The sequence below is a fragment of the Aotus nancymaae genome, unplaced genomic scaffold, assembly GCF_030222135.1.
Source record: "Aotus nancymaae isolate 86718 unplaced genomic scaffold, 86718_ANA_hifiasm-v0.15.2.pri h1tg000040l, whole genome shotgun sequence".
NCBI classification, from domain to species: domain Eukaryota; kingdom Metazoa; phylum Chordata; class Mammalia; order Primates; family Aotidae; genus Aotus; species Aotus nancymaae.
In genome coordinates this window covers 35690442-35703612 of record NW_026988454.1, presented here as the reverse complement: position 1 = coordinate 35703612, position 13171 = coordinate 35690442, and the positions used below count along the sequence as shown (strand labels likewise).

The 13171-nt window shown below is 38.5% G+C and overlaps 1 protein-coding gene across 2 annotated transcripts in view; it reads left to right on the top strand.

The window, feature by feature from the left end:
• The window catches only part of ENPP1 (ectonucleotide pyrophosphatase/phosphodiesterase 1), an 86635-nt gene extending 75928 nt beyond the window's left edge, over positions 1 to 10707 (top strand). For both annotated transcript variants that reach the window (XM_021670842.2, XM_064360678.1), the window contains 3 exons: positions 503 to 635; positions 2092 to 2254; positions 6581 to 10707. In XM_021670842.2, coding sequence (XP_021526517.2) covers positions 503 to 635; positions 2092 to 2254; positions 6581 to 6751 — 467 coding nt within the window. In that variant the 3' untranslated portion in view covers positions 6752 to 10707. The remainder of the gene's footprint in view (positions 1 to 502; positions 636 to 2091; positions 2255 to 6580) is intronic.
• The last annotated feature ends 2464 nt before the right edge of the window (positions 10708 to 13171 follow it).

Genomic DNA, 13171 nt, shown 5'->3' with positions numbered 1-13171 from the left:
CATTTGTCTGTGAGTCGTTTCAAAGGCCAAAGCTGAACAATGAATTTTTGGCCTGATCCTAAGATTGGAGCCAAGGCTGGGTGTGGTAGCTCGTGCTTGCAGTCCCAGCACTTTGGGGAGGCCAACTCGAGAGGACTGCTTGAGGCCAGGAGTTCAAAATCAGCCTGGCAGTGAGACCTGGTCTCTAGTCTCTACGAAAAATTTTAATTAGCTGGGCATGGTGATGTGCACCTGTAGTCCTAGCTATTCTGGAGACTGAGTCAGGAGCATCTCTTGACCCCAAGAGTTTGAGGTTGCAGTGAGCTATGATTGTGCCACACACTCCAGCCTGGGTGATACAGCAAGACCCTGTCTCTTAAACAAAGCAAGACAAAGACTGAAGCCAAACTTGACGTTATTTACTATAAATGCTAATTTTGAATCATGATGTTAATTTATTTCACATGACAACATGGTACTACCTTGTTCTTCTGAAAGTACACCATCTTCTATTTTGTTTCAGTTATATGGCGCTACTTTCATGACACCCTACTGCGAAAGTATGCTGAAGAAAGAAATGGTGTCAATGTCGTCAGTGGTCCTGTGTTTGACTTTGATTATGATGGGCATTATGATCCTTCAGAGATTCTGAGGCAGTAAGAACATACTTCATTACTCTTAAAAATGGGTATCAAATGGGATTACCATCCAGTTGAGTCAACAGAATCTTTTTTATCCAGTGTCATGTATTTAGGTGTATGACACTTCTGACTACACAGGAAGCCTCTTGAAATATCTGATTAATGTTGACGTTTTGCTCAACGTTCAATAAAATATTTTTAGGTGAAAGAAGTAGTGTTTCTCACCCATTCGGTTCAGTTGAATAATTTTTGAGCTCAGTTTAATTGTTGAACTCAATGTTTAAGATCTGTGTGGCTAATTGTTAAGGTATGCTCTTAATGGTACTGTCAGTCAGAAGACGAAGAATTCTGTGGTTGACTACAGGTACCCTGAGTCTAGTAATGAATAGGGTTATAAAGCTGTAGTGCTCGGAGTCTGGTGCCCTTGGGTGAGTGTTATGGTTTTTACTCAACTCTGGCTGGGGGGCATGATAAAAAGCAACCATCTGGAGGAAACCATCAGTGGCGCTTTTTTTTAAAAAAGGGAGAGAACATTTTAGAAACTGATTGATCTTTATTAAAACAATATAGTGTTTTTGGAAGCAATTTTGCTGTTAAGTCTGTAGGAAAAAGACTGAGATTCAGCCCCTCTCAGAACTTTCCTACTCTCTGAGGCTGACTTAGATATATGTGACTTACAAAATATATCAGAAAGCACATCAGTTTGTAGAGTTACAGTTTTCACTTTCCTTTGAGGCATATAAGCTGTAGCACTAGAGTGGATAAAGAAGAGAACCGCATATGCTCCCTACCCACAGCTTCACCCAGAGCTCTCTGTTTAAATCTGTTTTATAGATCATGATTCTACATAAGGTCATATTTGAAAACAATGATCCCACTACCTTAAATTTTGAAAGATGCTGAAAAAAATAAACACAGCCTTAAAACAAAAGGAAATAAGAGAATGACTATGAGGTAAAGATGTTTAGGACATCTTTGATAATATACTGCAGTTAAAAAAATTAAGTTTTGAAGATAAGGAAGAAAATCCAGTTAAAACAAACAATTCATGACAACGCATCCTCCCTGAAGAAGCTAATATAAAAAATCACTAACCAGTTCTTTCTCTGCCCACTGTTTGTCTATAATGGCCTAGAAGTTAAGACTATCAATAATGGGCGTAGTATTCAAAAATGATCTTTTCTTTAGTGTTTCAGTTTCAGTGTCTTTAGCTGGTACTTAAAGAATTCCAAAAGTCAATAAATTTCTACAGAAAATAAAAAGTATTTGGACTGTGTTTATCTGCCTGTCTTCTAATTATTACTCTCAGTCTGGCAGAATATGTTGAGGGATTCTGATTACTAGCTTCTTATATTTAATTATTTGTTTGAATTTGATTTTTATATGTATTAAAAGCATGCTGTACTGAAATATTCATCAAGGAAAAAGATAGTTATTTCTTTCTTAAAATGAATATTGGCATATTTTACAGAAAAAGAAGAGTCACCCGTAATCAAGAAATTTTGATTCCAACTCACTTCTTTATTGTGCTAACAAGCTGTAAAGATCCATCTCAGACTCCTTTGCACTGTGAAAACTTAGACACCTTAGCTTTCATTTTGCCTCACAGGTCTGATAACAGTGAGAGCTGTGTGGTAAGTAGCTTTTGTATGTTTACTTTGCATATTGAAAATCTAAGCATATGCATATTTGTTTATGTCATATATCTGACATTCCAGTGAGAGAAGACACAGCACTTGAATACACATGGACTTTGAAATTACAGGATGCTTTAAAATTTGATCTTTTAAGATGACATATCTTTCGGGAAGACTACCCTCTTTTTTTTTTTTTTTTAGTACTTTTTTTAATATTAAAATAATTCTAATTTGCATGTCTGTAGTCTGTTCTGGAGAGTTGGGAAATGGGGGACCTGATCCGGGATGGCTTTCCATAAGGCAAGGATGGGAGAAAGCCCTTGCCCCCTGGGAGAGTGCTGAGTGCACTTTGCTGCCAGAAACAAAGGATTCCATGTGCCATTCAAATACCCCTTGAAGGGCTTGAAACCCTTCTGGGCCTCTAAACAATCTAAAGAACTGACTTGGTCTAATAATCTCACCCATCCCCAACTCAGAGTCTGGTTTGAACTTTGATTCCTTAGTAAGACGCATGGGGTGGAAGGTAGGGTGGTACAGTGTCTGCATTTTTCATTTTCTTTCTTTTCTTTTCCATTTTTTTTTCTTTCTTTTTTTTTTTTTTTTGGAAATAGGGTCTTGCTATGTTGCCCAGGCTTGTCTTGAACTCCTGGCCTCAAATGATCCTCTTACCTTGGTCTCCCAAAGTGCTGAGATTGCAGGCATAAGCCACTATGACTGGCCCCTTTGTCTGGTAGAGATAATAAAAATCAGATCAGAATCAAACTTTTTATGGCTTAACCACTAAATTCTAGGTTTATCTGAAGTATGGATTTTCTCGTATTTCAAAACTGGATTTATTATTTCAGAGTGTCAGAACTGTTATAAATCACTCTTCAAGTTGTTAGACAACATGTCAAATTTTCTATATATCACTTAATTTAAAATCTTATCCTTTCTTATCCTATTGTCATCCCAGTGTGTTTGGGAATAATTGTTTTATATTATCAATTTTTAAAATGTATATTGTAGATTTGGACATCAAGACTGCATAAAAGTTTAGTAATTTTTTTTTTTTTTTTTTTTTTTTTTGAGAAGAAGTCTCACTCTGTCGTCCAGGCTGGAGGGCAGTCGTGCAACCTCTGCTCACTGCAACCTCCACTTCCCGGGCTCAAGTGATTCTCCTGCCTCAGCCTCCTGAGTAGCTAGGATTATAGGCACTTACCACCACACCCAGCTAAGTTTTGTATTTTTAGTAGAGAAAGGGTTTCACTATGTTGGCCAGGCTGATCTCAAACACCTGACCTCAGGTGATCTGCCAGCCTTGGCCTCCCAAAGTGGTGGGATTACAGGCGTGAGCCACTGCACCCAGCCCATTTTAGCAATTTTTAAATTTTCTCTTATGATGAGCCAAAATATTTTTCTTTCAGAGTACTTCCCACATTTCCTATTTTTTTTTCCATTGAAGTGACACCAAGTAAGTCTAGACCTGAATCTGCAAAAAGATTAACTTTATACCAGTTCCAATGGATGGGTTATAGGTAACTGGAGTTAGGATCTTGAGACCTAGTATGACTCAGCAGGAAAGAGTGCTGCATTCACTCATTCATTCACTACTTCTTCAATTCAGCCACTCATTCATTCCTTTGATATTTATAATCAGGTGCTCTAGATACTGAGGACACAGCAGTGAACAAAACAGTGAGCTCTTCTCTGGGCCCAGGAGTATAATACAAGTATAATACAGTGCTCCATTTGCCATCCCTGATGTGGTAATCTTTCTGTGTCTCTCCTTAATTGTTTCTATGATAAAGTTTCAGAATTCCTTTTTCCTATAGAACACATTTCTCATCAAGTTATTTTCCCCTTATTCTTCAGAATTAAATACAGAATAGCAAGACTTTAACTAGTTGGCTGCCTGATGATTATCTGACTCTGCTGAAAGTTGTCAATATTGTGAGCATTCTTAGACACATGCAGCTATTCCTTCTTCATTACTTTCTTTCCTTTGAGAGATTATATTGTCATTGAATGTATCAGTTAGAGTAGAGTTCTGCAGCAAATAACAGAAACGCCTTTGCAGTGGCTTAAGCAAGTCAGGGGTTCCTTCTGGAACAGGAAGTCCAGCTGTACACAGTCCTGGGATGGCACTTTGAGTCAGCAGCATGATTAGGGACTCAGAGCTTTTCCCTTTTATTGCTCTACCTTTCTTAGCATGTGGCTTTGGCCCACATGGGCTGAAGAGCGGCTTCTGCTTCTCTGATATCATATCTCAGTTCTGCCCCCAATTCACCCGAAAAAGAAGGCAGCCACAGGCATATGCTTACATCTCATTGAGCAAAATGATGTCAAGTGCCGTGAGTTAGGCACTGAGTTCCTTTCCCAACTCCAGCATACCCAGTGCTATTATGCCACTACCATAATGAGAACATTAATCAAATTTTACAATGGCACTGTGCCTAGGAGATACTAAATATTGAACTTGAACCAGTGAGGGGATTGTTTTAAGGTATATCGTACAAACGTATTGATTCCTCTGTTTCATCTCTTAAAGTAATGACTAAGGATTAATTGGAACAGATGCCTTGCATGAACTTTTTAATCTATTCCTGTGAATGTTGGAACAGATGGCAGTTACTGTCTGGTCAGGTAGTCCACTGAGTCAGGAATGTTCGCCCTTAGAGCTAGAGTAAGGATTGTTACAGAGAGGGAGACTGAGTACGGGGTAGTGGGTGGTTGGAGGCTAATGGGAAAACAGAGATTGTTGGTCTGTTTTATATGTGAAATATCTGTGTTTATCATTTTCAATGAGTAATGTCCCAAGAGTTACATGAACCTTTATTAAGAATGCCTTTAAAGTACAATCATAGCCTGTGGACTAATGGATATATTCTTTGTCTAACTTTCCCCAGTGGCTAATTTCAGGAAAAATTAAGCTAACACATGGATGTATGATTCCCATTCCTATTGCTTGCTTCAGTGACCACATTTCCTTCAATTTGCCAGAATATCAGTCTTTAATTCTTTTCAGATCTCATATCATTTAAGACTTTACCATCTCACCAGAAATGAAACTGCGCTTTACCACTTCCTCCAAGCCCATCTTTCTGCATCTATGTCGATAACACATTCTCATAAGAACTAGTATTTGTGTAGTACATTTGCACACATCATTACATTTGATCCTCAAAACAACCCGATGAGGAGGATACAGATAAAGGAATCAAGATTTATATGTTAAATAACTTGCCTTCGTTTACCTGATAGTCACAGAACACAGTCTCTTTTTAAAAATTTTCCAACTTTTATTTTAAGTTCAGGGGTATGTGTGCAGGATGTGCAGGTCTGTTGCATAGGTAAACGTGTGCCATGGTGGTTCTCTGCACAGATGATCCCATTACCCTGTTATTAAGCCCAGCATCCAATAACTCTTTTTTCTGATATTCCTCCTTCCACCCGCTGCTCTCCAACAGGCCCGTGTATGTTGTTCCCCTACATGTGTCTATGTGTTCTCATCCTTCGGCTCCCTCTTATAATTGATAACATGTAGTGTTTGGTTTCCTGTTTGCTAAGGATAATGGCCTCCAGCTCCATCCATGTCACTGCAAAGGACATGATCTTGTTCCTTTTTATGGCTGCATAGTATTCCATAGTGTACATATACCACATTTTCTTTATCCAGTCTATCATTGATGGGCATATAAGTTGATTCCATGTCTTTCCTATTGTGAATAGTGCTGCACTGAACATATGTGTGCATGTATCTGTATAACAGAACAATTTATATTCCTTTGGGTATATTCCCGGTAATGGGATTGCTGGGCCAAATGGTATTCCTGCTTCTAGGTCTTTGAGGAATTGCCACACTGTCTTTAGTTCACAGTGGTTAAACTAATTTACACTTCCACCAACAGTGTAAAAGCATTGCTTTTTTCTGCAACCTTACCAGCATCTGTTGTTTTTTTACTTTTTTATAGTAGCCATTCTGAGAACCAGATTCTTTACATTAATTCCCATATTCTTTCTATCATGCCATGTAATTTCTTTTCTCACTTTTTTTTTTAAATCCCACACCATTGAAGTTTCTTAAACCCATGTAATGCATGATCATCTGTTCCAGGTATATATATATTTTTCCAAACTTACACATCTAATTAAACAGACATGCATGGTATGTATTAGAAGGACAGCTGCTCAAGAGGAGAGATAATGCCTAACAAATCACGTGGCATGTTCCACTTCAGAGCTGAAATCTCATAAGTGATTAAACTGGGGAGATAGAGCGCTTATAGAAGTGAACTGAGTGTTCTCTTGGTAACTTTTCTTTTATATTTCCTATTCTCCTAGCATGGGAAGCATGAATCCTCATGGGTTGAAGAGTTGTTAATGTTACACAGAGCACGAATCACAGATGTTGAACACATCACTGGACTCAGCTTCTATCAACAAAGAAAAGAGCCAGTTTCAGACATTTTAAAGCTGAAAACACATTTGCTAACCTTTAGCCAAGATGACTGATATTTTTTTAATTCCCAAACACCATAAATCTTTTTGAGAGAACCTATATTTTATACAGTCCTCTATCCACACTATTGCATTGTTCGGAAACTGTCGACCAGAGTTAGAACGGAGCCCTCGGTGATATGGACATCTCAGGGAAACTTGCATACTCAGCACAGCAGTGAGAGAGTGTTCCTGTTGAATCTTGCACATATTTGAATGTGTAAGCGTTGTATACATCCATCAAGTTTGGGGGAATAAAAACAGACCACATCTAAAACTGCCTTTTTGCTTCTCTTAAGGGAGAAGTAGCTGTGAACATTGTCTGGATACCAGATATTTGAATCTTACTGTTGGTAATAAACCTTGATGTATTGGGCAAACAGTAGATTTGTCGGTAGGATTGGGTTAGCTCATGTTACGTGATGAGAATTTTAAAGTGGTTAGGATTTCTTTTAACTTGGAGTTTCATTTCTTTTCATTTTAATCAAAAAAAAAAAAAAAATTAACAGAAGCCAAAATATTTCTGAGACACTCTTTCAGTCTTTGCTGTATATCCCCTCTAAAGCCAAATTATTAATCTTGGGTTTTTGTTTTTTCTTTTCTAATTTTTTTGATTGGATTTTTTTAGATTTAATGATTCAAATGAGTTCAACTTTGAGGAAAGATCTTTGACTATACTTGCCTATTATAAAATCTTACTCTGTATGAAAAAATATATTCCCATCTTGCTTACTGGTAATTAACATAGGTTTAAATGGCTTTAAATGTGGCCCTTTAGACTGCTAAAATTGTATCTTATCTTGGCAAAACTTCAGAGCACCGGTCAGCACATGCAAGGTGCCGTTTTTTACCGAGATGGTGGGAGTGTTTCTCTCTGTGCACAAGCCTTACTCTAGCAGCTGCAGAGCTGTTCTCTGTTGAGCGGTTCATTTTGAAGTTCCATAGATTAAAGAGAACATGTCACCAATCACCTCACATCTTTTTGGTGGACATGACAAATGACACAATGACCTTGATTACTACCTTGACTGTACCTTTTTGTCCCTACCTGTGAACCGTCTAAGATTTCATTAACTTTTAGGCTACCTAGGTCCAATGTAGGTATAATATTATACACCAAAGATTTTTATATGTTCTTCGTATGACCATTCTTCAACAACCTAAAGGCCAGCTGCAAAGACCTTTGAAAAATACAATTTGCAACCAAAAATTATGTAATAATTTAGGGAGTTTCATTTTTGTTTTTAGTCCTGCAGTTTCCTCAGGCTCTGTATATTTTTTTCAGTCTGTTTTCTCTGCTGTTCAGATTAGGTAATTTCTACTCTTCTGTCTTAAAGCTCACTAATTCTTTCTTCTGTCTAATCTGTTCTGCTATTGAGCCCATTTATTCCTGATTTTTATATTTTAGTTATTGTATGTTTTATTTCTAAAATTTCCATTTGGTTTTTCTTTATATTTTCTATTTGCTGAGACTTTCTGTCTCTTTGTTGAGACTTTCTATGTTTTTATTTGTTTTAAGTATGTTTATACTTGCTTGTTGAGGCATTTTTATGATGGCTGCTGTAAAATCCTTATCAGATAATTTCAACATCTGTCACCTCATTGTTTGCATCTGCTGATGGTCTTTTTTCCATTCAGAAAGATTTGCCTGTTTCTTGGTGTGTGGAATAATTTTTGATTGAAACCTGGATATTTTTAAGTATTATGTTATGAAACTGTAGATCTTATGTAAATCTTCTGCTTTAGTCAAGTTTCTCTGACACCACCACAGCAGGGGAATTGGGAGCACTGCCTCATTATTACCAGCTGTGACTTAGAGTCCGGGTTCCCTTCTCAGCCTCCCTTGACACTTGGAGTGACAGGGTCCCCTTGTTACTGCTGGGCAAGGTGAGAATTCAGTTTCCCATTAGGCCTCTATTGATTCCTCCCTGGCAGGGATGTGCGGGGCACCGTTTGCTGCAACCTGGGAATCTCTACGGATGCTGTGGGACAGGAGTGACCAGGAAGGGCTTTATTACACCAGGTGGGAATGAAATTCCCAGTGGCCTATACAGGTTTCTCCAGCACCACTCTGGTAGGAGAGTTGGGACACCTCTTTACAGCTTGGTGAGAGTGTAGGTCTAGGCTCCTCACTCAGCATTTCCTGGTATGGGTGGGGCTGTGTTTTTTCCATGGTGTTTGGTTGGAGTAGAGCCATCTTTACTCTTGCTTGGCTACCCTTTCTGGTCGATTGGCAGGAGAAAGAGCACGGGACTCTTTTAGGGCTTTTTCTTTCCCCTGCATTTGTTGACATTTCCAGGTTGCTGACGTTTTCAGCTCCAAGTTGGAAATATTTGAGCTGAAAAGAAAATGCAGGGAACTCATCACAGTGTTGTTCCTTGGGCCCCGATGTTCCTAGCCTGTCTATTTTCTCTCTACTGTTAAGAGTCTTGCTGTGTTTTATTATAATATCCAGAATTTTTATATTCATTTAGCAGAAGGATATCTACTCTGTCCTTGTAGAAGTGTCTCACTGATTTTTATATATTCTTCCAGCACACAAACATACACAATTTAACTCAAAGCATCTTAGCAGAGCTTAATTAAATGGATAGATGCCTGTTCCCTTTGCTGGACACCAAGAATACAGAAAAGAACAAGTGACAGTTTTCACTGTCTTAGGGAGAAGAGGCAGCAGAAGTGTGAATGATCCCTAAAGAGTGATAGATGTTACCGTGAAGCCACAGGAAGGGTGGCAGGCAGCACAGAAGGGACATTGGATGCCTCTCGGTAGTAGAGGCAGTGGCTTCCCAGCCTTGGGACTAAGGCTTGAAGGGTGAATTGGAGCTTTTCAGATGAGCAAGGCAAAGAAGGGACCTTCTAATATTCCTTGGCTGGATACATTTTTAACATTTTCCCATTTATAGCTACCTATATTTTCTACAAGTGTCACTGTGACCAACTTATGTGCAGATAGTTTTCTTGCTTTGTTATAATAATCTATTCTTAAAGAAAATGTCAGACTCTACATTCTATGCTGACTCTTAAGGAAAGACCACCTACATCTGCTCCTTAGCTTTTTTTTTGTGGTTCTTATACAGTATTCCTTTTTTCTTTTCTTGAAAGAGACTCCTCCTTTTGCCATTTTATCTGTTTAAATCTGTGTGTTTTTTTAAAATCAGTTTAAATCTGATAAAATGGTAAATATGACTGATCTCTACTCCCCCAATTTGAATGGTAAATTCCCATTTACCATTTACCATTCAAAGTAGGATAAATTCCCATTTGCCATTCAAAGTGGGATAAATGTCTTTATCCTACTTTCTTCAATAAAGGCTGTTCTTTGCTTTTCAAATGCAAAGTGAAACCTTAATTTATCCTGAATTCTACTGCCATGCTTCAAGTCAGTACTTCTTAAGTGAGGTAAGTAACCTCCATAGAAAGTTTCCATCAGTTCATTCATGAAAGAACAAAGAACCTGGCAGAATGTAAAAATATTTCCAAGAATCAGAGAAAAGAGGACAAACCTTAGGGAGAAGAAGGCAGATGCTCACGTTCCAGCAGGGGAAGTGGCTGCGTAGACTACAAGGACTCTTAGGTCAGTTGGCCAGTCCTGTTAAAGGAGACAAGCTGGGTATGGAACAGGGACCACCATGTCCTCTGGGAAAGGTTGTTACCTACTTCACTTTTCTTCTGTCATTACCCACAATCACTGTCCTCCTTTGCACTATGGTAGATGTTTACCCATCATATGAATGGGCATTTGAACTTTGAAACTGAATGTGGTGATTGCACTTCATGCTGAAGCTTATCACAGGGTGCTTTCATAAGCATTAAGTAAAATTTTATAATGGCTGCAGTCCAAGGACATTTCCCTGGTTTTTGGCCAGTCTCAATATTGTAAGAGAGAGAGGAAAAAAAGTGTACAGAATAGAGTTGTCTCTAAGGTAAGAAATGTGGATGTTCAAATAAAACATATATACAGAACCCTGGCTGCTTTCCTATGTGGCTATGTGTGTGGAGGATGGGCAGGGTCATGGGCGGCGGTGCTTCTCTGCAGACATGAAACTGAGTCCAAGGGTTGTTGATGGTTAACCACAGCTGTATTGTTGGAAGGCCAAAAAATACAAAGTTCATTTCAGGTTCATAGAATAAACATTTCTGATCTGTGACCTATATCCTTGCTCTTGGTATTTTAGTTATATTTAATCATACTTCCAGGTAAAAACAAATGACCAGCACAGTCTTTAGGATTTAGAATGGTCTGGAACCAGACTTGGAACTTCCGTGGATTCTTTTAATTTGAAATTTTTGTATTTATGCTCTTCATTATAGTGATTGAAGAAAAAAATATTTGCTAGAAATCATATCCCTACCAGAACTCATAGATACGTGAACTATGTTTTAGTCTACAAGAAACAGAAGAATCTCTGAACGAGGCATTATACTCGTGGGATGTCAAAAGCAAAGAACATAAAAGAAGTCTCTTTCATCCTACCCAATGCTGTTGTTTTAAATTTAACTTTTTACTTGTCTGTAAATTCTCAATTCAAGGGATGATTTTAGGATTTTAATTAAAATGGCATATTTTAAATTATATGTCAGAAATTCAGAACTCAGAATGGAATATACTTTGAGTTTCACATAGAGATACAAAACAATGTAAGAAATATAGCAGAAATTCATGTTTTGCAGTGTCTCATAGTTTTGCCACACAATATTCAGATATTTTTCACTATCAAAAAAATTTATGCATATACTTAGATGGCATTGTGCTGGCTGTGACATAAAGGAAATAAAACAGAGATCTCAGAAGTGAAAGTTTACAATTTACTAAAAACTCTAAAGGTTTTTAAACGAGACTGAAATTTTCTCAGTCCAATGAGTGGATCTTGTTCAAATTTTCACAGTTTAGAAAATCTCTGATGACACCTACAATATTGGATTCTCTGTTTTATTCTATATCTTGACACAATGTCACTGTCTGTTTTGGTGAGTTACCCACTATATTAAGGTCTAAACAGAAGCAAGATGGCAAATCTGTGGGTCCTATGTCTGGGTACTTGTTCATAAGCTATCTCTGCAGTTTTACTCAACAGCACACTTTATTGGCACTGGAATAGATTTCCCCAGTTCAGGGTTGACAGTAGATTTCAAAGCTATTTAGCACTTAAAAACTACAGAGGCAGAGAATAATTACTGTGAAATTGTTATCTGCCTGTATTTCTGTAACCTGTTATTCCTTAGCTATCTTAAGTGGGTGTTTGGTGTGACTGTACCTTTGGTTTTCATTCATCTGGACATTTTTTACTGAGCAACTCCTATGTGCCAAACATTATGCTAGAAATAACAGATGGCTTTGGAGACATGACTGTATGAAATGGATGTTTTATTTCCCTCCAAATCTCATGTTGAAATGTGATATTTAATGCTGGAGATGGGCCTGGTGGGAGGTGTTTTGGTCATGGGGGTGGCTCCCTCATGAATGGCTTCATGCTACCTTGGTGGTAACGAGTTCTCACTTTGAGTTCACACAAGAGCTGGTGTTTAAAACAGCATGACACCTCCTCCCTCTCTCTCTTGCTCCCTCTCTTGCCATGTGACATGCTGGCTTCCCCTTTGCCTTCTGCCATGATTGGAAGCTTTCTGAGGCCTCACAAGAAGCCAAGCAGACGCTGGTGCCATGGAGCCTGCAGAACTGTAAAGAATCTCTTTTCTTTTTAAATTACCCAGTCCCAGCATTCCTTTATAGCAACGCAAACAGACAAACACAGTGATGAGAAACACATGAAAAGGAATCTATCTCTGGATGAAATATATGCCGACATGGTTGGGTCTGCGTCCCCACCCAACTCTCAAGTCAAATTGTAATTCTCCCTGTTGGAAGAGGGGCTCACTGGGAGGCGACTGGATCACGGGGGCAGGCTTCCCTTTGTTGTTCTCACAAGTGAGTTCTTATGAGATCCGGTTTGAAAGTGTGTAGCCCGTCCCACTTTGCTCTTGCTCTCCCCTGCTGGTCATGTTAATACGTGCTTGCTTCCCCTTCCCCTTCTGCCATGATTGTAAGTTTCCTGAGGCCTTTCCAGAAGCAGAAACCTGTGCAGCCTGCATTACTGTGAGCCAACTAAATAACTTCTTTATAAATTACCCAGTCTCAGGTATATCTTTATAGCAGTGTGAGAATGGACTAATACATATGCTAAAATGCCAAATGAGAGTTACAATCACTGAAAAAAAAAGTCCACAGTATTGAGCTGTAGCCCTGTGAAACTGCCTTTGCAAAGACTATGACAGTGAGAGAAATCTAACATGGCTGACTTTATCTTTCTTCTAGCCTCACAGGCTGGCCATCTTCACTCAATCCAATGAAGCAAATTTGTGACTTCCTCGATTGTTGCTATAGATAGCATCTCTATTGTAGAACCTAAGATTGGTCTTTTGATACATTTTACTGAT